The 24,439-nt window shown below is 51.8% G+C and overlaps 1 protein-coding gene across 1 annotated transcript; it reads right to left on the bottom strand.

Annotated features, from left to right (window-relative positions):
* Positions 1 to 531: 531 nt before the first annotated feature.
* Positions 532 to 22,565, bottom strand: ap4m1 (adaptor related protein complex 4 subunit mu 1). The gene is made up of 15 exons (XM_072591575.1): positions 22,384 to 22,565; positions 20,076 to 20,161; positions 18,454 to 18,560; positions 13,458 to 13,554; positions 11,807 to 11,917; positions 11,035 to 11,115; positions 10,701 to 10,763; positions 10,381 to 10,447; positions 9,648 to 9,701; positions 6,681 to 6,787; positions 6,334 to 6,425; positions 4,270 to 4,317; positions 4,116 to 4,166; positions 2,480 to 2,597; positions 532 to 1,022 (listed from the first exon to the last, which is right to left on the bottom strand). The coding sequence occupies exons 1-15, from the start codon at positions 22,439 to 22,441 to the stop codon at positions 831 to 833; spliced, it is 1,332 nt and encodes a 443-aa protein (XP_072447676.1). The 5' UTR covers positions 22,442 to 22,565; the 3' UTR covers positions 532 to 830.
* Positions 22,566 to 24,439: the final 1,874 nt, after the last annotated feature.

Here is a 24,439-nt window from a genome sequence, read left to right as displayed (position 1 = left end):
AAAACACAGAAAACTGGATGTGAGGATCAGCCATGATCCTACTGAATGGTGGAGTAGGCATGAGGATGAACATTTGTCTCATGTATATTGATAGATTTTAACAACAAAGGCCTTGAGAGAGGGAAATCTGCCAGCCTCACCCAGTCTGGCCTACTTAGAGACAAACAAAAACCTGCAGATGCTGGAATCCACAGTACATAAGCATGAGGCTGGAAGAACACAGCGAGCCAGGCAGCATTAGCAGGTGGAGAAGTCAATGTTTCTTCAGGAAGAGTTGTACCCAAAATGTTGACGTCTGCACCTTCTGATGCTGCCTGGCTTGTTGTGTTCTTCTAGCCGATGGCACAGAAAAATGTCCTTCAACCCATCAAGTCTGCAGCAGTCAAAAAATGGGCACCTTCCTATTCTCATCCTACTTTCCAGCACTTGTCCCTGGGAATGGGTCAGCAAGCTCCAGTTCAATTGGGGATTTTAACAAATGCCAGCCTTGCAAATCCCAGTGAAGGATAAACTTGAACACTTTCTACACGGTCTACTGACAACTTCATCTCAGGTTTTTATTTGTATGCTTGTTTAGAAAAATCTCCTCCCCCCATTCCCCCCCCATGTCTCATTCAGATATGGTTGAGCACAGTCTTTGGCATGGTACAGGTCAGCCATGATCTGCATCAGTGGCAAGGTGTGTTGGAGAGGCTCCCCTCATAGCTGTGACCTGAGGTGCTGACTTGAAGCAACCCAGGGCCGTCTTCGCTCCAGAAAAGAGAGACCATTTCACGTTTCGGTCAAGCTGCCCCCTCGCCTGAGACCCAGGAGCCCCAACTCCTTCCTGTTCACAGGCGGATGACATAGGAGTCGCTGTGTGTGACGTAGCGGACCCACCGATGGGGCAGCGGGGGATGTGTGCTAGATACACGCAGGAACCTAACTTGCAGCCCTGAGCAGGTGCTCATGGGGAGCTCGAACTGCATGCAGACGGGACCCAGCTCCAGCAGAGACGAGGCGCTTAATCCTGGAACCTCCAGCTGCAGAGGGTGGGGAAAAATGTGGACACCAGTTAGAATGGTCACTTCGCATCCCTCAGCCCCTAACCCGTTCCTCAGCAAAAGGGTAAGGAGCATCACCCTCCATAAACCCATCCAAACACAGACAAAGTTTTGGCTGATTGCTTACACTGACGTGTTAACTTGGTGATTTGTGTACAAAGAAACCCAAACTGCAGTCAGTCATCTGACCATCTAAAACATAGAGCTCACCTGCTCTGCCCAGTTCTACATTCCATATCTTAGGCCTTTGTGAATCTGAAACCACTGCATCACCCAACCTTCTCTCCAAATGCACACTAACAAAAATCTGCCTCTTGTTTAGTGAGTCAATTCCTTTCTCCAGGTTGATGGCCAGCCCACTGTCCCCTTGTAACATCTTCTGATGTCACTTCTTTGTTCTATCTTCTATTTAGTTGTAGTTTTGGATCCTCTTCTTTTGAGCCTTTTTCTAAGGAACGACTGTAACCTATAGTCTGTCAGACAGCTGCAATTTTATGCATCTCTCTGCATTGCTTAGATTAGGTCAACACTTACCATTTGTATGGGCTTTTCCACCCAGTCATCCCAAGTCCATTAGTAATAGTAGTGAATAATTGAATTCCCAATGAACACCACCTTGCGGGAAAATATGAGCCATATTCCACTGATAGGTCTACCTGTACGTTAACCCCTGTCCCAGTCTTTGTTCAGTAAAGTGAATCTTTAATCGACAGAGGATTGTCTCTCCCCAGGACCTTGTGTGAAGGTGGAATTAAGTATGCTGCTGATTCTGTCTATTCTCCGCCAAGCTTTCCCCACTCCAACAGTTCACAATTTGCTTCCTGGCATTGCTACAGGGATTCACACGGACACTCCCTCACCCCTGACACCCCTTTTTCTTTTTTGATCTCCGTTCTCGTGGTGGCACGGTGGCTCGCACCGCTGCCTTGTGGCACCAGGGACCTGGGTTTGATTTCAGCCTCTGGTGACGATGAGGCATTTGCGCGAGTGTCCTCACTGTCCAGAGATGAGCAGGTTAGGTAGATTGGCCACGGTAAATTGCAGCATGGATCTAAGGATCAGCCATGGTAAAAATGGAGGGTTATGCGGTTAGGGTCTGGGTGGGATGCTGTTCGGGTTTCTGTAGACTTGATGAGTTGAACGGCCTTTGTGCAATAGGCAGGTTTTACGACTGTTAGTAATCCACCTACTTGGGGTATTGAAATTTTAGGGAAGATTCTTTCAAGTTTTTTATTGTTAAAGTTTAAAACTAAAGCCTACTTTTTAAATCTACCTTATTGCTAATCGCTAGCACTCTTCTTGACTCAATCTTGTATAACTCTGGACGTGTCCGAACAAATTTACCCAGCTCCCTTCTCTCTCGCACCCCTCCTCGACTGTCTATTTCCACCACTCCTCGCAAACTGTTTGCCCTACTCCATTCACCCAGAACTCACCTTGAAGAGGGCAGAGAGCTGAGAGCCTCCGTGGAAACGTGGGATGGTCCAGTGCACAGACCGAGTGACTGAGTCCAGCTCTGCACGCTGATCGGGACTGCTCAGCTCCTGTGACAGACTGTAAACAGTTACCCAGAGTCAGTGACAGATCCTGTGACAGACTGTAAACGGTTACCCAGAGACAGTTATCGCCCCTGAGACAGACTGTAAATGGTTACCCAGAGTCAGTGACAGCCAACTCTAATGATTTGATCCTGCTCCAGACTGGATTCCATGTCTCCAATGAGCCACTGCCCCAGAATAGATTTAGAGTCAGGAGTGGAAACCTAACCCAGACGGGATCCTGAACCGTCTTGAGGCACTGTTCCAGAAAGGATCCTGATCCACGGTCAGACTTTGTCCCAGAATGGATCCAAGTCCAGGAACAGATCTTCCCTCAGACCGGATCTAATCCAGGATGTGATCCTGCTGCTCACTCCATAGTTGTGTTTTTATTACATCACCAGAGCTCAGTGATCAGCTCCAACTCCCTTTACAGCTGGTGGTTGTAAATGTTGGTTTATGTCACTCCTATTCCTTAGGGAGGGAAATCAGCTGTCCTTACCTAGTCTGCTCTAGGAGACTCCAGACCGACAGTAGTGGGGTTTGATTCTTAATCAGCCTGAAGCACAGACTGGACAGCCATTTACTTAAATCAAACTAGATGGACCACCCAGCATTGACTCAGCACTGTTCCTTCACTGTCAGAGTCAAAAGGGCGATATAGTGGCTCAGTGGTTAGCACTGCTGCCTCATAGTACAAAGGACTCAGGTTTAATTCCAGCCTCTGGTGACTGTCTTAGAGTCTGCATGTTCTCCCCATGTCTGGATGGGTTTCCTGCCACAATCCAAAGATGTGCAGGTTAGGGTGGATTGGCTATGTTAAATTGCCTGTAGTATTCAGGGGTGTGCAGGCTAGGTAGATGAGTGATGGTAAATGCAGAGTTACAGGGACGGCAGGGGTGGGTATGAGAAGGATGCCCTTCAGAGGTAGGGATTCTACGGAAATCCTGGAACTCCGTCCCTGACGGCACTGTGTGGGTGGGACTGCTGCAGCAGTTTCAGAAGGCAGCTCACCATCACCTTCTCCATGGCAACAAACACCACCACAGCCAGCTTTCTAGTTTATTAAAATGAAAGCAGAATCAATCATAGAATCCTTACAGTGTGGAAACAGGCCTTTTGGCCAAACAAATCTTAAACCAACCCTCCAAAGAGTAACCCACCCAGACTCATTCCCCTATCCTCTTATTAAAGCACCGAACCTACACATCCTTGAACATTATGGGGCAATTCACCATAGCCAATCCACCCTGACCTGCACATCTTTGGATTGTGAAAGGAAACCAGAGCACCCAGAGGAAACCCCATGCAGACATGGGGTGGATGTGCAAACTCCACACAGACAGTTGCCCAAGGCTGGAATCGAACCTGGGTCCCTGGTGCTGTGAGGCAGCAGTGCTAATCTCCACCAGACACTCCCAGGGCAGGGACAGCACAGGATTAGGCGCACAGTAAAGCTCCGTCTGAATCATTCCCATAACAGGCAGAGCACAGGGTTAGATACAGAGTAAAGCAAGATGATGTCTTTTCTGACCTTGTTGTCCCTTTGGGCACAGGTAGGTGCACAGTGACGTTCAAAGCTTGACTGTAGATCAAAACAAAAGGCAATTAGTGACTCGGGTCGGGGGTTAAAACTGAGCAAAATCAGCGCTGACATCTCGTGTGAGCCCAGAGGATCAGCTACTCACCTCTTTGGAGACAAATCACACCTGAGTTTGAGATACACCATGAGACGGCTGCAAGAGGGACAGAGGGAAAATTGAGCAGAGCTCAATATAGTTGACAATAATTAAACACAGACAGAAGTGGAATGACCCAAAGCAAGAAAAGAAACAGATGCCCACCCCAACATCCCCCTACTAAATGCTCCAAACACTCAGGGCTGAGGGAAAATTCTCTCCCTGAAGGTCTGCAATATTATTTCAATCCCTGTGATGACCAGAGAGTGAAGAGAGAGATGTGTTCAGTTGTAACCTGTGCACAGCTGGTTAGGTTAATAAAATCATGAGGGACACAGATTAGGTAAACAGCAAAAGTCTCTTTTGCCAAGGGTACGGAAGTTCAGAACTAGAGGGCACAGTTTTAAGCCGAGGAGAAAGGGTTAAAAAGGCCCCAAGGGGCAACGTTTTCCACACAGAGGGGTTTGTGGAATGAACTGCCAGAGAAAATGGTAATGGCAGGTTGAGTTGCAACACATTTGGACAGATACGTGAATAGCAAAGGTTTAGAGGGGAAGTGGGTGAATAGAATTAGTTTAGTTTGGTAAATCTGGTCAGCATGAACGTGTTGGACTGGGGGTCTGCTGCATAACTTTGAAAACAGGAGGTTATGCTGCAGCTGCAGGTTGCTGGTGGGACCACACCTGGAGTACTACGTGGAGTTTTGGTCTCCTTCCTTATGAAAGAATGTACTGACACTGGAGGGGGTGCAGAGGAGGTTCATGAAGTTGATTCTGGAGTTGAGGGGTTTGGCTTATGAGGACAGACTGAGTAGACTGGGATTATATTCATTGGAACTTGGAGGAATAAGGGGGGGGCACCTTATCGAAACATATAAAATTATGAAGGGAATAGATAAGATAGAAGTAGAGAGGATGTTTCCACTGGCAGGGGAAACTATGACAAAGGGGAAACTATGACAAAGGGGAAACTATGACAAAGGGGACATAGCCTCAAAATTCGGGGAAACAGGTTTAGGATGGAATGGAAAAGGAACTTCTTCACCCAGAGGGTTGTGAATCCATACAATTCTCTGTCTAGTGAAGTGGGTGGAGGCTTCCTCAGTAAATGTTTTTAAAGCTAAGGTAGGCAATTCTTTGAACAGTAAAGGAATGAAGGTTTATGGTGAGAGGGTGGGTAAGTGGAGCTGAGGCCATGAAAAGATCAGCCTTGGTCACATTGATTGGTGGAGCAGGCTCGAAGGGCCGGTTGGCTTACTCCTGCTCCTGGTTCTCATTTGTATTCAGGGCGATGGTCGTTTTTGTGTGTGGAAGCACGTGTCAGTTTTTTGTAAAAATAAATCTCTCGTTGCTAACTTATGACTACTGTCTTGTGCCAAATTAAACAAGTGGTCTCTGGGAAACCAACGCCTACTTTATATATGTCATGCAAGGACGACACATTTTTGTTGGGAAATAATAATTCAGTTATTAGGTGCTTTTCCCCACACCTCAAAGGAAAAGTGGAGCTGTGTGGTCACTGAATGATTACACTTTACTGGGAACTGTGCTGGTATATTTAAAACCTGCTGATGTGAATAATCTTTGAAGATTACAAAAGGTTACTGCCCAGCAACAGATTTTCTAAGGGGAAATTTGTCAGTGAACTGAGAGGAAAGAGATACCTTGGGACTCAGACCTTCAATCCTGCCAATGAGTGAAATCACTTTCTCATTTTAATTAGGAAAGAGATAACATTCCAAAATTTTGCAAAAAGACATTGTTGAATTCTACTAATCCAACTGTTTGGAAAGTTCGAATACCCCGTACATCAACACAAATACAGATGATGGTATTTATATGAGACTGCACCAACTTACTGCGAAAGAAAAAGGAGCCCCTGCAAAAACAAAACATGTCCCCCGGAATTCAAAGTGTAATCAGCGAGAGGAGATCTCTAGGAGATTCTTTTGGGGGGAAAACAAAACTTGGCCCCTGCTCCTTAACCCAAACTATTCCCTCAACTCCACCCCCAACTAAACCTCTCAGTACACTACTCTGGTGAGGGAGGAGTTTTTTAGGTGAAGTTTCTCACTTGCTGTCGGTGTCCTTGTCCACAGTTGGGAACAGTCGGAACGGGAGAGAGACTGGAAGATCGTCCGATAACGAATACTGCATCACAGTCAGCTGGGGAGAGACAGAAAGAGAGAGGGAGAGAAAGGAGACTACATCAGAGTCAGCTAGAGAGACAGAATGTATCGGAGAGGTAGTGAGAGAGAAAGAACTGTGGGGGCTGAGGGATGCAATGGGAGGGGGGAGTGAAGTGGGACAGGTTTGGAGGGGGATGACGTGATGAGAGGGAAAATGGGTTGGGGTGTGGCGGGATGCAGGAGGATAGAAAGGAAGGGGAGGAGGGAGGGGGCACGTTTGAAGATGAGTTACCTCTCCCTGGGGAGGGACGACTCTCAGGATCCGGTCGCTCTCGAATTCGTCCAGATTGACCGACTGATGGAAGCTGCACTCGTCCACCTTGACAGCAGCTGCGTATCCTGAGGCCGAGAGAGCAATGAGAGGAGCAGCCCCAATCCCGGGACACAGCCTCCCCCATCCCCCTAATCCTGAGACACAGCCGCACCCCATTCCCCCAATCCCGGGACACAGCCTCCCCCATCCCCCCAATCCCAGGACACAGCCTCCCCCATCCCCCTAATCCTGAGACACAGCCGCACCCCATTCCCCCAATCCCGGGACACAGCCTCCCCCATCCCCCCAGTGCCGGGATACAGCTGCACCCCATCCCCCCAATCCTGGGACACAGCTGCACCCCATCCCCATCCAATCCTGGGACAGTCTCCCCCATTCCCCCAATCCCGGGACACAGCTGCACCCCATCCCCGTCCAATCCTGGGACAGAGCCTCCACCATCCCCCCCAATCCCAGGACACAGCTGCACCTCATCCCCACCCAATCCTGGGTCACAGTCTCCCCCATGCCCCCAATCCTGGGAGATAGCCTCCCCCCTCCCCAACCCCCAATCCCGGGACACAGCTGCACCCCCTTCCTACCCAATCCTGGGACAGAGCCTCCCCCATTCCCCCCCAATCCTAGGACACAGCTGCACCTCATCCCCACCCAATCCTGGGACACAGTCTCCCCCATTCCCCCAAACCCGGGACACAACTGCACCCCATCCACCCCACCCCACCTCGCTCTCCTCCCCATCCCAGGACAGAGTTGTCCCCACCCAGATCCCAAACTCTGCTATGCATCATCATCATGTTCCCAAAACACCGCCACCCAGCCTCCCATCCCAACCACAAAACACCCCACCCACCCCCATCCCAACCACAAAATACCCCCACCCATCTCGCCCATCCCAATCACAAAATACCTCCCATCCCAAACCACAAAACACCCCCACCCAGCCTCCCATCCCAACCACAAAACACCCCACCCACCCCCATCCCAACCATAAAACACCCCCACCCAGCCTCCCATCCCAACCACAGAACATCTCGTCCATCCCAATCACAAAACACCCCCTCCCCCATCTTGGTGTAATCTGTCAACTTGCTTAACATTCCCCCCACGTGTTTATCTATATAATTTATATATATAAAACAAACATTCGGGGTTCCAGTACGAATCCTTGTGGAACACCGCTGGACTGCAGTCACTCAAATGTCTGGAGGGAGATGGGCCAAGCGTTGGCAGGTGGGACTAGTTTAGTTTGAGATTGTAGTCGGCAGGGACTGGTTGGATCGAAGGGTCTATGTGCATGTTGCATGACTCTAATTAAAAGTTTGCATCAGAGCTGCTACAATTTCCTGCCTTGCTTCTCACAGCAGCCTGGGATGCAGTTCATCCGGGCCAGGGGACTTGTCTGTTTTTAAGTCTAACAGAGCCTCCAATATCTCGGTGTTCACCAAAATACCCTACTCCCTCAATCTGGAGCAACCCCTCCTCAACTGGCTGGGACACAGTTTCAAACTTAGCAGATGACACGAAACTTGGAGGTATTGTTGTCAAGGTGTAGGTGTGTAGTGTACCTTTAAGAGAGAGAGAGAGGAAGTGAGCAAGGACTGACTGAAAGCACAGAGTGTCCTGAACACAGTAAAAACGTAACATTTGATTGACACAAATAGCTGGTGATGGGTTGCCATGGAACAACAACAAATTCAAATTCGGCCAATTAGTTGAAATTATTCCCCAGATACCAAAGTTCAATCAAATTTGCATTTTACTCTTTGGGATGACATCAAATCAATGAAATGATTCGATGCTTCGGGGGTATAAAACCAGACATTTTGAACAGTTAGGGGGAGAACTGCCAAGAACACCAACAAGTATAGACGTTAGCAGAATAGCTCTCTGAAAGGTACCTGATCATATGAAAGAGTTGTGAGGCAGAATACTGTAGTGCTCATCCAAACGCCTCTTGAAGGTTGTCAGATTTCCAGCCTCCACGACCTTCCCAAGCAGTGCATTCCACATTCCCATCACCCACTGAGTGAAAAAGTATTTTCCCAAATCCCCTCTGAATGTCCCACCCTTTACCTAAAGAAATGCCTGCTCATGATTGACCCCTCAACCAAGGAGAACAGATCGGACCAGTATTGTCGAGTGGGAGGTAAAAGGTAGGTTTAAGAGGAAGGAGTTGTAAACGGTTGTTTAATGTTCTCTTTTGGACTTAAAGAATAAAATAGTTTAATTTTACTTTAAATAGTGACTCTGGAATAGGTCTTTGCCTCTCGAAATTTAACAGATTATCGCGTGAAGTCAGCTTCTGTGTGTGTCGGGTTTAAATTAGCAGAGGGGTTTACTCTGTGTTGTAACAGTATTCCGAACAGAGAGGACTGTGTTAAACCTTCGAAAGGTGATACTCTAACGACGGTCAGTGGTAGCATTTCAAACTCAGTGACCAAATCTGGAAATGAAGGCGATCGCTAACCCGTCTGAGTCACTAATGCCCTTTAGGGTATGGAAATCTGCCATCCTTACCCGGTCTGGCCTACATGTAACCCCAGACCCACAGCAACGTGGACCAGCCACCGTGTTCAAGGGGTAATAAGAAAAGGACAATAAAAGCTGGACCATCCCAGCAACACCCGCATCATGTGAACGGGCCTGTACTGCGGTGTTATGTATAAAGAACCGATTCCTGGGATGGCAGGACAGACGTGTGAAGAGGGACTGGATCGGCCAGGATTCTATAAAAGCAAAACACCGCTGAGACTGGACGTCTGAAACAAACAGACAGACAGAAGGCTGGGGGAGCTCAGCAGTTCAGGCAGTGGGTGAGGTGACAGAAACTGAGTGTTGGCATGGCTTGTCGGAGTGCATGATCATTTCACCCCGTACGCCCTACATCCCCTGAGCGCCAACCCTCCTCCTGTCGAACCCACTCACCTCGGATGTCGGCTTTCCCGATGCTAAACTCCTCATTCAACCCCATTCGGATTTCTGGCAGGAGAGACAAATAAAAAAAGCGTCATTCATAATCGGAGGAGGGCAAAATCTTGCAAGCTACTAAGACCCGCCCAGAACAAGAGACACTGAGATTAGGATGGTGATGGGGAGAAGCTAGGACGAGCAGGATCGTCAAATGTGAACAGGTTCAGGATGGAGAGAGAGATGGAGGGAGGAGGAAGGAGAGGGGGGATGGAGAGAGGGAAGGAAAGTGGGGACAAAGAGAGATGGAAGGAGAGGGGGGACAAAGTGGGCAGAAGTGAGGGAAAAAGAGGGAGAGAGTAGAAAAGAGGGAGGAGAAAAGGAGGCAGAGAAATGGGGGCAAGTGAGAGACAAGAGGTAGGAGAGAAGGATAGAGAGGGGGCAAAGGAGAGCGGGAGAGAGAGAGAGAGAAAAAGGAGGAAGATAAAGGTGAGAGAGAAAAGCAGGGAGGGACAGAGAGAGAGAAAGAAAAAGGAGAAAGAAGAACAAAAAGAGGCAACAGAAGGAGAGAGGGACAGTGAAAGACAGAGAGGAAGGCAAAGAGAGTGGGAGAAGAGAGGGAGGGAGAGAAGCTGGGAGAGTGGAAGGAATAGAGTTGGGAGAAAGAAGGGGACAGACAGGCAGACAGACTGGCGTGTTTACAGCCTGAATTTGTGCAGGAATTAGTTTGGGGCTGAGCTGGAACATGTACCTGTGCTGCTGGGCAAGAAACATTTCATCCGCACCTCTCCCTGAACATCCGCCCTCATCAAACTGCCCTGGAACACATTCCCAGTGAGAGGTAAGTCATGACAGATCAGGAACACAGCCCCGATAACACTGAACCCAACACAGAGCGTTTACACCTCCCACACCACCCCGGGCCCTGACACAAAGCGTCGACACTTCCCAAACCCCCGGGCCCTGACACAGAGCGTCGATACCTCCCACACCCTCCCAGCCCTGATACAGAGCATTGACACACTCCCACACCCCCCAGATACCAATCCTTCTGATAAAACATTGTCTCACGTTGGCTCCGATGACCACCGTCAGTCGCTCAATGACATCCACAAAGATTTCTGTCTTCAGCCCCTGTGGTGATGATACAAGATCTGTATGTATTAAATGTTCCGTTTGGACCCCCAGACCAATCCCAGAGGACCCGTACCCGTCGTACAGTCCCATTCCCCAGTGAGAGTCATTTCTCAGGGGACTTCTATCTGAGGGAGTGGTGTCACTGTCCTGGGGGCCTCTACTCAGGAGACCCTTGCTGAGAAACTGGGAGGAGTGTTGTCTCAGGTCCAGCAGGTAATACCCCCCCCCCCCCCCAAACCACAACCGGGTAGCAGCTCCTGATAATCACCTCTTCAGTGCGCATTGCGAACACCGGTCTGCTTGCAGCGATGCTGGGAGCCACTTTGCTCTGCTGGGTGTCCGCTCCAAACTGCAAAAGGAAGCATAGGTTAGAGACACGGGGCTTCTGAAACCCAACAGAGCTCCATCCAAACTGGGATTCTCTGTAAGCCCTGAACCTCAAGCTCCCCCAGCACATTCAGGCACGCCCTGGGGAGGGCCAGGAGGACAGGGAAGTACAAGGGATGAGAGGAAGGGGGGGGGGGGGAGCGGGAGGAGTTGGGGGAAGAGAGCAGGGGAGGGAGAAAGCGAGCGAGAGGGGTGGGGAGAGAGAGTGGAATATGGGGAAAGCGAGCGAAGAGAGGGGTACGTGTGGGGGAGAGACAGCGGGGATGGAGTGAAGCAAAGGGGGGGGCATGAGGAAAAGAGGGGGAAGAATGGGGAGAGGGGGAGGGATGGGTGTGGGGGAGCAAGAGGGAGGGGAAAGAGAGGGGGGGAGAATGGACGATGTGAGGGATGAACAGAGGATGGGAGAAGGGAATGGAAGAGGTGAGGGTGGAGGAACGGAGGAGGGGAGGGAGGGGGAGGGGAATTGGACGAGGGGAGCAAGGAGGCAATTGGAAGAGCACAAGGGAAGATGGATGGAGGGGGTAATTGATGAGGGAAGGGAGGGATGGACAAGTGGTGGGGAGGGAGGAACGGATGGGGGGAATGGCCAAACGGTGAGGGGAGGATGAGAGGGGAGAATTCAGGGGTGGAGGGGCTTAACTCCCAACACTCACCAGGCCGATGTTGCTGAGTTCAAAGAGGTTGAATTGTTTGGATGTTTCTGGCACCGTCTGAATGAAATTCTTCAGGATGTCGCTAGAGGTGGTCTGTATGTACCCATAATCCTGTGTGGGGGAAAGTCCAGTCAATTCCACCGACACCCTGTCACCCCCACCCTCCCATCCTACAGGGCCCATTCCTTGTCCCACCAGAACCTGTCCTGGTCAGCCCCATTGAGAGCAGATCGCTGGTGGGTGCATCCACCCACTCCCCCCTCTCTTCTGCCAAATCCCCACAGAGCGTGTGATGTTCTGCTGGAAATGTCCTGATTATTACGTCTGTCTGCTGGGATTCCCCATGGATCAGAATCCTCAGCCCCCGGAACACCTTCACACAGATGGATAAGTTTCTTTCTCTCTTTTTACTTCCACAGAATTAGCAGCGACGTTTTCAACTCTCAGTCACTCAGCTCACCTCACTCCTACAGCCCACTGTCCCACTCTCTTCCCGTAGCCCTGTATCAATCCCAAACTTATCTCACTGCCCTGCTCTCTCTCCCCACAGCTCTGTATCTATCCCCAAACTAATCCCACTGTCCCAATCTCTCCCCACAGCCCTGAATCAATCCCAAACTAATTCCACTGCCCCATAGCCCTGTACCAATGCCAAATTAATTCCACTGCCCCACGCTGTCCCCACAACCCTGTACCAATCCCAAATTAATTCCACTGCCCCACGCTGTCCCCACAACCCTGTACCAATGCCAAATTAATTCCACCACCCCACGCTGTCCCCACAACCCTGTACCAATCCCAAATTAATCCCAATGCCCTGCGCTCTCTCCATAGCCCTGTATCAATCCGCAATCTAATCCCAATGCCCTGCTTTCTCCCCACAACCCTGTATCAATTCCCAAACTAATCCCACTGCACCACAATCTCTCCACAGCCCTCTCTCAATTACAAACTAATCCCACTGACCCATGCTGTCTCCACAGCCCTTTCCCGATCCCAAACTAATCCCACCTCCTGTTCCCTTCTGATGGGCAATTTGAAAAGAGTGGGGTTGGAGGTGGTTCCTGTTGTTGACCGGGCACTGCAGAGGTTGATTCAAGACGTGGCATGTGAAGACCAAGATGGTCGTGTCGGCAGTCTGATGGAGATGGGAACTGTATAGGAGGAGGGCGCTGTCTCAGCCTTAGTCTCTGTCTGAAAAGGGGACTGTTTCAGCCCCGGTCTCTGTCTGAAAAGGGGACTGTCTCAGCCCCGGTCTCTGTCTGAAAAGGGGACTGTCTCAGCCCCGGTCTCTGTCTGAAAAGGGCACCGTCTCAGCCCCGGTCTCTGTCTGAAAAGGGCACCGTCTCAGCCCCGGTCTCTGTCTGAAAAGGGCACCGTCTCAGCCCCGGTCTCTGTCTGAAAAGGGGACCGTCTCAGCCCCGGTCTCTGTCTGAAAAGGGCACCGTCTCAGCCCCGGTCTCTGTATGAAATGGGCACCGTCTCAGCCTCGGTCTCTGTCTGAAATGGGCACCGTCTCAGCCCCGGTCTCTGTCTGAAAAGGGCACTGTCTCAGCCCCGGTCTCTGTCTGAAGATTGGGTGATGTCTCTGTCTGAGGTGGTGTTGTCCGTGTCTCTGACCTGTCCTGGAACCCACTCTGTATAAACTCACCAACATTTCATCCAGCAGTTCATAGACCAGAGCGAAATTTAACTGCAGCGTCTTCTCATTCAGAGTCCCACAATGATCCTTAATGAGACTGACCAACCTGAGGACACAAACGTTTACATCTCTGCTCGCTTCGCAAAAAAACTCTGGGCAAAAGAAACTGCAATGAAAAATTTTTAAACTATCTTGTCATGGGAGCAGAAATCGGGGAAGAACACCAGAGGTAGGAGCACAGGGTTTGAAGGATTGCCCGAAATAGGGACAGGGAGCTGGGACTGGCCAAGGTGTTCAGTGAGGAGAGACCCAGCACGAGGGGCTTCAGGGAAGGTCAACAATGAGTGACAACCTGAATCATGAGGACACTCTCTGCTGGGGTCAGAGGGCAGCCTCGGTCATTGTGGCACTCTCCGCTGGGGTCAGAGGGCAGCCTGGGTCATGGTGGCACTCTCTGCTGGGGTCAGAATCTGCCTGGGTCACGGTGGTACACACTGCTGGGGTCAAAGGGCAGCCTGGGTCATGGTGGCACATACCGCTGGGGTCAGAGGTCAGGCTGGGGTCATGGTGGCTCACACTGCTGAGGTCAGAGGGCAGGCTGGGTCACGGTGGTACACATTGCTGGGGTCAAAAGGCAGCCTCGGTCACAGTGGTACACACTGCTGGGGTCAGAGGGCAGCCTGGGTCATGGTGGCACATACCGCTGGGGTCAGAGGGCAGGCTGGGTCATGGTGGCTCACACTGCTGAGGTCAGAGTGCAGCCTGGGTCACAGTGGTACACACTGCTGGGGTCAGAGGGCAGCCTGGGTCACGGTGGCCCATGCTGCTGGGGTCAGAGGGCAGCCTGGGTCATGCTGACACTCCCTGCTGGGGTCAGAGGGCAGCCTGGGTCATGGTGTCACTCCCTGCTGGGGTCAGAGGGCAGCCTGGGCCATGGTGGCACACACTGCTGGGGTCAGAGGGCAGGCTGAGTCATGGTGGCACACACTGCTGGGGTCTCATTACTTAAGACAGGTACTGAAGGGGGTGCAGAGGATGTTCACGAGGTTGCTTCAGGAGTTGGGGGGGTGTTGGCGAGTTTTGAGAAGATTTGTCGCTCAGGCTGAGGGATGTTGACTTATGAGGAGAGACTGAGTAGACTGGGATTATATTTGTTGGAATTCAGAAGAATGTGGGGGGATCTTATAGAAACATATAAAATTATGAAGGGAACAGATCAGGTAGAAGTGTGGAGGAAGTTTCCATTGGCAACTAGGACAAGGGGGCATAGCCTCAAAACAGCAGGTTTAGGATGGAATTGAGAAGGAACTTCTTCACCCAGAGGGTTGTGAATCCGTGCAATTCCTTGTCCAGTGAAGTGGTTGACCCTTCTTCAGTAAATGTTTTTAAAGCTAAGACAGATAATTTTTTGAACAGTAAAGAAATTCAGGACCACGGTGAGAGGCAGGTACGTGGAGCTTAGTCTACGATGGGATCAGCCAGGATTTTATTGAGTGCACAGCAGGCCCGAAGGGCTGGACGGTCTATTCCTGCTCCGAGCTCTTATGTTCTTATGACAGCGTGTGTGCGCAGGTCGGCGTGTGTTTATGTATATATACATATAGTATGTATGTATGTGTGTCTGTATATGTGTGAGCGTATGAGAGACTGAATGTGCATGCATGTGTCTGTGTGAGAGAGTGCGCAGGTCTGTGTGGTACTGCGTGAGTCTGTGTGACAGAGTGCGCTTGTCTGTGTGACAGTGTGCAAGTCTGTGTGACAGTGTGCAAGTCTGTGTGACAGTGCACGAGTCTGCATGACAAAGTGCACTTGTCTGTGTGACAGAGTGCGCAGGTCTGTGTGACAGAGTGCGCAGGTCTGTGTGGCAGTGTGTGTCTGTGTGACAGTGCGCGAGTCTGTGTGAAAGAGTGTACATGTCTGTGTGACAGAGGGCGCTTGTCTGTGTGACAAAGTGCACGAGTCTGCATGACAGAGTGCGCTTGTCTGAGTGACAGAGTGCGCTTGTCTGTGTGACAAAGTGCACGAGTCTGCGTGACAGAGTGCGCTTGTCTGTGTGACAGAGTGCGCGTGTCTGTGTGACAGAGTGTGCTTGTCTGTGTGACAGAGTGTGTGTGTGCAACAGTGCGAGAGTCTGTGTGAAAGAGTGTGCGTGAGTCTGTGTGACAGTGTGCGCTTGTCTGTGTGACAAAGTGCACGAGTCTGCGTGACAGAGTGCGCTTGTCTGTGTGACAAAGTGCACGAGTCTGCGTGACAGAGTGCGCTTGTCTGTGTGACAAAGTGCACGAGTCTGCGTGACAGAGTGCGCTTGTCTGTGTGACAGAGTGCGCGTGTCTGTGTGACAGAGTGCGCTTGTCTGTGTGACAGAGTGTGTGTGTGCAACAGTGCGTGAGTCTGTGTGACAGTGTGCGCTTGTCTGTGTGACAAAGTGCACGAGTCTGCGTGACAGAGTGCGCTTGTCTGTGTGACAGAGTGCGCTTGTCTGTGTGACAGAGTGTGTGTGTGCAACAGTGCGAGAGTCTGTGTGAAAGAGTGTGCGCTTGTCTGTGTGACAGAGTGCGCTTGTCTGTGTGACAGTGTGTGTGTGCAACAGTGCGTGAGTCTGTGTGACAGTGTGCGCTTGTCTGTGTGACAAAGTGCACGAGTCTGCGTGACAGAGTGCGCGTGTCTGTGTGACAGTGTGCACGAGTCTGCGTGACAGAGTGTGCATGGCTGTGTGACAGTGTGCGAGTCTGCATGACAGAATGTGCTTGTCTGTGTGACAGTGTGCGCTTGTCTGTGTGACAAAGTGCACGAGTCTGCGTGACAGAGTGCGCTTGTCTGTGTGACAGAGTGCGCGTGTCTGTGTGAAAGAGTGTGCGCTTGTCTGTGTGACAGAGTGCGCGTGTCTGTGTGACAGAGTGCGCGTGTCTGTGTGACAGAGTGCGCTTGTCTGTATGACAAAGTGCACGAGTCTGCGTGACAGAGTGCACGAGTCTGCGTGACAGAGTGCGCGTGTCTGTGTGACAGAGTGCGCGTGTCTGTGTGACAGAGTGCGCGTGTCTGTGTGACAGTGTGCACGAGTCTGCGTGACAGAGTGTGCATGGCTGTGTGACAGTGTGCGAGTCTGCATGACAGAATGTGCTTGTCTGTGTGACAGAGTGTGTGTGTGCAACAGTGCGCGAGTCTGTGTGAAAGAGTGTGCATGAGTCTGTGTGACAGAGTGCGCGTGTCTGTGTGACAGTGTGCACGAGTCTGTGTGAAAGAGTGTGCATGAGTCTGTGTGACAGAGTGCGCGTGTCTGTGTGACAGTGTGCACGAGTCTGCGTGACAGAGTGTGCATGGCTGTGTGACAGAGTGCGCTTGTCTGTGTGACAGAGTGCGCGTGTCTGTGTGACAGTGTGCACGAGTCTGCGTGACAGAGTGCGCTTGTCTATGTGACAGAGTGCGCGAGTCTGTGTGAAAGAGTGCGCGTGTCTGTGTGACAGAGTGCGCGTGTCTGTGTGACAGTGTGCACGAGTCTGCGTGACAGAGTGTGCATGGCTGTGTGACAGAGTGCGCTTGTCTGTGTGACAGAGTGCGCGTGTCTGTGTGACAGTGTGCACGAGTCTGCGTGACAGAGTGCGCTTGTCTATGTGACAGAGTGCGCGAGTCTGTGTGACAGAGTGCGCGTGTCTGTGTGACAGAGTGCGCGTGTCTGTGTGACAGTGTGCACGAGTCTGCGTGACAGAGTGTGCATGGCTGTGTGACAGTGTGCGAGTCTGCATGACAGAATGTGCTTGTCTGTGTGACAGTGTGCGCTTGTCTGTGTGACAAAGTGCACGAGTCTGCGTGACAGAGTGCGCTTGTCTGTGTGACAGAGTGCGCGTGTCTGTGTGAAAGAGTGTGCGCTTGTCTGTGTGACAGAGTGCGCGTGTCTGTGTGACAGAGTGCGCGTGTCTGTGTGACAGAGTGCGCTTGTCTGTATGACAAAGTGCACGAGTCTGCGTGACAGAGTGCACGAGTCTGCGTGACAGAGTGCGCGTGTCTGTGTGACAGAGTGCGCGTGTCTGTGTGACAGAGTGCGCGTGTCTGTGTGACAGTGTGCACGAGTCTGCGTGACAGAGTGTGCATGGCTGTGTGACAGTGTGCGAGTCTGCATGACAGAATGTGCTTGTCTGTGTGACAGAGTGTGTGTGTGCAACAGTGCGCGAGTCTGTGTGAAAGAGTGTGCATGAGTCTGTGTGACAGAGTGCGCGTGTCTGTGTGACAGTGTGCACGAGTCTGTGTGAAAGAGTGTGCATGAGTCTGTGTGACAGAGTGCGCGTGTCTGTGTGACAGTGTGCACGAGTCTGCGTGACAGAGTGTGCATGGCTGTGTGACAGAGTGCGCTTGTCTGTGTGACAGAGTGCGCGTGTCTGTGTGACAGTGTGCACGAGTCTGCGTGACAGAGTGCGCTTGTCTATGTGACAGAGTGCGCGAGTCTGTGTGAAAGAGTGCGCGTGTCTGTGTGACAGAGTGCGCGTGTCTGTGTGACAGTGTGCACGAGTCTGCGTGACAGAGTGTGCATGGCTGTGTGACAGAGTGCGCTTGTCTGTGTGACAGAGTGCGCGTGTCTGTGTGACAGTGTGCACGAGTCTGCGTGACAGAGTGCGCTTGTCTATGTGACAGAGTGCGCGAGTCTGTGTGAAAGAGTGCGCGTGTCTGTGTGACAGAGTGCGCGTGTCTGTGTGACAGTGTGCACGAGTCTGCGTGACAGAGTGTGCATGGCTGTGTGACAGTGTGCGAGTCTGCATGACAGAATGTGCTTGTCTGTGTGACAGAGTGCGCGAGTCTGCGTGACAGAGTCTGTGAGTCAGTGTGTGCGTGGTGGGTGCAGATAGGTACCTGCCCTACCTTACAGAATCCGGGCTCTGGGTTGGCTAAGACAAAGCCCCTTGGACAGTGACCAGAGACAGAGGATACCCTGATGACCCCCAGCCCCAGAACCACCACACCTCCCACCCCCACCCTGCCCCAGTCACTGGGAGGTGGTGAATCATCTCGGTACCTGACAAGGAACTGGACGACAGTGAATGGAGAGACGTTGCAACGTGTGGTCGCCACCAGGTAGAGCGTGTCCTGTCGGATGTGAATAAACTGCAGGCCCTGGTGATGCTGGCAGAGTGAGAAACAAACAGAAGACACCATTAGAATGGGGAGAGGCAAGGGAAATAAGGAGTGAAGAAATAGGGGTGCAGAGGGTGGGAGGGGTCAGGGAAACTGGGGAGCAGGTTTCCGAAACCAAGTGAGTTCCAGTTGCCTCTGTTTAGCCCATATTCCTGTTTGGGTAACTGTGCAGATGCCTTTTAAATGCTGTAATTGCACCAGTCTCCACCTCTTCCTCTGGCAGCTCATTCCATATAAATACCACCCTCTGTGTGAAAAAGTTGCCCCTTAGATGCCTTTTATATCTTTCCCCTTTAACCCTAAACCTATACCCTCTAGTTTTGGACACCCCCACCCCAGGGAAAAGACCTTGTCTAGTTACTCTATCTGTGCTCCTCATGATTTTATAAACCTCTGTAAGATGTGTGGGCGGCATGGTGGCACAGCGGCAGAGACCCGGGTTCAATTCCCGCCTCAGGTGACTGTCTGTGTGGAGTTTGCACATTCTTCCAGCGTCTGCGTGGGTTTCCTCCAGGTGCTCCGGTTTCCTCCCACAGTCCAAAAATGTACAGGTTAGGTGAATCGGCCATGCTAAATTGCCTGTAGTGTTAGGTGAAGGGGTTGCGCTTCGGCAGGTCGGTGTGGACTTGTTGGGCCGAAGGGCCTGTTTCCACAGTGTAAAATAATCTCATCTAAGATCATCCCTCAGCCTCCGACGCTCCAGGGAAAACAGCCTCTCCCCGGAGCTCAACCACCACCCCGCCCAAGTCCAAGTAACATTCTTCTTTCACCATTGCCAGTTTAACAACATCCTTCCACAAGCAATCAGAATGTTACATATTACTCTGGCATGACCAGCTACAATACAACATCCCAACCTCCTGGACTCAGTGCGATGAAGGCAAGTGTGCCAAACGCCTTCTTTGCTGCCCTGTCGAGCTGAGAGTCCACTTTCAAGGAACCGTGTACCCGCACCCCAAGGTCCATCTGTTCGATAACACTTTCCAGGACCTGACCATTAACTGTGTAAGGCCAATCGTCCCCTTTAGCCTGTGTAGCCGTTCGATAAGATCGTGGCCGAACTGTGTGTCTCACGTTCACTGCCTTGCTTCCTCCCTCCCCACCCCGATAACCTTTCATCCACCCCGCACCCCCATCACCCTTGTCGAGAATCTACCCAGAATCACCAGGGAAACATTCCCAGGCTCTAACTGTATTGCCTAAGGAGAAAGGCAGTTCCAGAGAATCTCAACATGTGTCTGCGATAGGGTACGGGGTGAGGGTGGATGGAGGAGATGAAAGGGGGTGGAGGTGAGGGTGAGGAGGAAATGGAGAGTTCGGGGGTGGAAGGGATGGAGGGTGGAGGGGGCAGAGAGTGAATGGAGTGGAAGTTGAAAGGGGCAAAGGGTGGAGGGGGCAAGGAGGTGGAGGGTGAGGGGAGTGTGGAAGAGGGGTTGGAGGGAAGAGGGAAGGAAGTGGGAGATAGTTTGTGAATACGGATGATAATAAGCCTGATCTACTCACCATGACAACAGGGGCCTGGTCTCGGGGCAAAGACCTCACCTTCTGGTAGAAAATATCGACCACATCCTTCGACTCCTCCCCTCGCACTGAATGTAGCACAGTCAGGAAAACAGCCAGAGAGAGAGAGACAGACAGCACCCTTCCACACCACTCACCAAGTACTGAGAGGCTATCACTGACACACTACCCCAGTGCAGAGACCCCACTCTTCCAGGGATAGAGAGACCTCCCCACTCCCCAGGGGCAGAGAGACCCCCCCCTCCCACTCTCCCAGGGGCAGAGACACCCCAACACCACAGAGACAGAGGGCTCTTCCCACTTCCCCAGGATCAGAGAGACACCTAGTCCCCAGCAGAGAAAGTTCCCAGTCCGCCAAGGACACTGACCCCCTCCCACTCTCCCAGAGAAAGAGACCCTCTTAATACAGAGACCCTGAGTAAACAGACGTCCCCATGACCCCCTCCCCCAGTGACAGGGGCCTCCTTATGGACGCCCTTCCCCAGGAACGTGGACCTCCCCATGACCCCATCCTTGAGGGCCGGGAACCTCCCCCAGGCCCCCTCCTTCAGGGACAGGGACCTCCACATGACCCCCTTCCCCTACAAGCACAGAGCTGTCCCCACTGTACACAGCCAAAGCCTCAGGATGTTCCAAAGGGAGAAAAGCTAATGCATGAACTCTAACACTGACACACACTGTGACACACACTCCCCACCCCCTGTCCCCCATGCACCCGTCCCATCCTGTCCACCCACAACCCCGTCCCCAACCTTTTGCCCTGTCCACCCGTCCCTACCCTCACAAACTGTCCCCCAATACTTCATGCCCGGGCCCTGTTCCCCCCCTCCCCCACCCCAGTCCCTACCCTGTCCCCCCCAATATCCCACCCCCATGCCCTGTCCCCTCATTCCCATCCCCACACCCTAATACCCCGTCCCCACCCCATGCCCTGTCCTCCCATCACTCCATCCCCACGCCGCTCCCCACACCCCCCCATCCCCACACACCCCACATCCCCAACCCCAATTCCACTTGTCCCCACCTCCCTCGCCCTGGCACCCCCATCCCCACCCCACGTCCCCCCATCCCCACACCCCGTGCCCTCATCACACCCACACACTGCCCCCATTCTCCCCGTCTCTACCCCCACTACCCCCCACAGTTCCCACCCCATCCCCAGTACCCTCGCTCCCCCATCACCTGCACACCCTGCCCCATTCCACCCCCATCTCCACACCCTGCTCCACCTCCCATCACACCCACACTCTGGCGCCACACATTCCTGTCCCCTTTTTCGTCCCCATGCCCCCACCTGTCTCTCTCTCTCTCTCTGGGTGTGTGGGTGGGGAGTGAGTGTGGAGTGGGTGGGGGGCTGTTGTGTGTGCGGGGATCAGTGGGTGTGTGGGTGTGGGGAGAGTGGGAATCTGTGTGTGTGTGGGGTTGGGTGGGTGGGGATCACTGTGTGTGTGTGGGGGGTGAGGATCAGGGGGTGGGGTGATGGGTGGGGATCAGTGGGTGTGGGGATCAGGGTGTGTGTGTGTGGGGGGGGTGAGGGCTGCGAGGATCAGGGGGGGTGGGTGTGGGGATCATGGGGGTGAGGGTGGGGATCGGGGGGGTGTTGTTAGGGGTGGGGATCAGAATGTGTGTGTGTGTGGGGGGGTGAGGTCTGTGGGGATCAGAGTGTGTGGGGGTGGGGATCAGGGGGGGTGGGTGGGGATCAGGGGGTGTGGGGATCGGGGTGTGGGGGTGAGTGTGGGGATCGGGGGGTGGGGGTGAGTGTGGGGATCAGGGGGTGTTGGGGTGGGGATCGGGGGGTGGGGTTCAGGGGTGTGTGTGTGTGGGGGTGGGGGTAGGGATCAGGGGGGTAGGGGTGGGGATTGGGTGTGTGTGTGTGGGGGTCGGGGTCGGGGGTGTCGGGGTGGGGATTGGGGGTGGGGGTGAGTGTGGGGATCAGGGGGGTGTGGGTGGGGATCAGGGGGGTGAGTGTGGGGATCAGGGGGTGGGGGTGAGTGTGGGGGGGTGGGGATCAGGGGGTGGGGGTGAGTGTGGGGATCAGGGGGGTGTGGGTGGGGATCAGGGGGGTGAGTGTGGGGATCAGGGGGGTGAGTGTGGGGATCAGGGGGTGGGGGTGAGTGTGGGGGGGTGGGGATCAGGGGGTGGGGGTGAGTGTGGGGATCAGGGGGGTGGGGATCAGGGTGTGTGTGTGGGGGGGGTGGGGATGAGTGTGGGGGGGGTGGGGATCAGGGGGTGGGGATGAGTGTGGGGGGGGTGGGGATGGGGGGGTGGGGGCTGTTTCTCTCTGGGATACGGTCCTTGTAGATGAGGTGGTCTCCTCGGGCCGACACGATGAAGAGCTGAGAGATCATCGCCCTCTCTCTCCGTCCCACCGACAGCTCACTGCTCACCCACACGGGGGGACGGGGAGAGACGTCCCGGATACTCACTCACTCCGACCCCCAGGCTTCGGGCCGAACCCGGCTCCGCTTCCCGATTGGAGCAAACCGCCGCCAATCAGTGTCCGGTCACCACAGCAACCGGGAGGGAGAGCCAATCAGAGAGAGGAGCATGGTTAGCGTGCTCTTTATATAGGCTGTGGGGTTATATAGAGAGTATACATATAATATATATTGTGTGGGAGATTATATGGGGTGGATAATATATACGAGAGAGATGCATGGGGTGGGTTATATAGGGTGTGGGGTTATACAGAGAGTGTAAATATATAAAATATATACTGTGGGAGAGATTATATATATATATATATCAGAGATATCCATGCGATGGGTTATATAGGCTGTAGGGTTATATAGGGTGTAGGGTTTGGGTTATATGGGATACCAAATATACAGTGTTTAGAAGATATAGGGTTTGGATTAATCAGGGTTTTAGGGTTCAGAGGATGTGGAATATATAGGGTTTGACATATATGTGTGTGTATATGGGGTTTGGGGTATATTATGTGCCAATTTTACAGAGTGTGGGATGTCTAGGGTGCAGATGACAAAGGGAGTAGGATATACAAGGTGTAGTATATACAAGATGCCCTTGAAACAGGATGTGGGGTACTTGAATTGTGGGAATATAGGATGCTAATTGTACAGATTTTAGACTATATTGGGTATGGGTTATACATAATTCGTCTATATATTGGATGTGAATTAAATAAGATGGTGTATTTTTTTGTCTGGATTATACAGGGTATATAGGATGTGGATTATGTAGTGGGGGTATACATACTAGGAGAGATATATATATAGTGAAGATTTTACAGGTTTTGGGGTATTACATGAGGTGCAGGGTGCAAACTATGTGGGATATACAGGGTGTGGAGTATATAGAGTGCCCAGTATATGTGGTGTGGACTATATAGGGTGTGACATATACAAGTTGTGGGTTGTACAGGGTCCATGTTATACAAGGTGTGGAGTATGTAGGATGTTGGTTATACAGGGTGTAGAGGATATGAATTGCAGGATACATGGGGTATGGGATATAAAGGGTGCAGACTAAACAGGGTAAAGTGTGTATGAAGTGTGCAGTATATTGGGGTATATTGAGTGCAGATTATTCAGTGTATGGGATGTATAGAATGTGGATTATATGGCATGTGGGGAATTAAGGTTTGGGATATACAGGGTGTGCAGTGTGTAGGGCGCATATTTAGTAGGGTGATGTGTATCTAAAGTGTGGACTATTCAGGGTGTGGGTTATACAGGTTGAGAATTATACAATGTGCGGGATATACAGGCTATGAGGGATATTGGGTATGGATTATATAGAATGTAGTGTATTGTAAAATTGTGGGATATATAAATTGCAGATTACATATGACATAAGATATATTGGGTTTAGATTATACAATGTGAAGATTGTACAGAGTGTAGGGTATATTGGATGCAGGATGTGGGATATGTTGGTTGCAGTTATACAGGGTGTGGATTCTGTGTGGTGTACATAGCATATGCAAATTACACCTGGTATAGGGTATATATGGTGTCGATTATGCAAGGGGTTGGGGTATTACAGTCCTCCCTGATGAATGGCTTATGACCAAAACGTCAATTCTCCTGCTCCTCGGTTGCTGTGCTTGTCCAACACCACACTGGCGGCACTGATCTTCAGCATCTGCAGTCCTTACTTTCTCCAGTATTAGAGAGTCTGGATTACACAAGGTTTGCATTTTGAATTGCACAAAATGCGGGGTATACAACTGAGTATGTAGGGTGTGTGTTACACAAGGTGCGGGATGTACCTTGTGTATATAGCGTGCTGATCATATAGGATACGGGAAATACATTTGTTAGATATTTGAAATGTGTAATATACTGGATGCAGGGCATACACATCTGGGTGGATAGGATGCA

This window comes from Chiloscyllium punctatum, chromosome 21, assembly GCF_047496795.1.
Source record: "Chiloscyllium punctatum isolate Juve2018m chromosome 21, sChiPun1.3, whole genome shotgun sequence".
Classification (NCBI taxonomy): Eukaryota; Metazoa; Chordata; class Chondrichthyes; order Orectolobiformes; family Hemiscylliidae; genus Chiloscyllium; species Chiloscyllium punctatum.
This window is presented reverse-complemented; position numbering and strand designations above follow the sequence as displayed.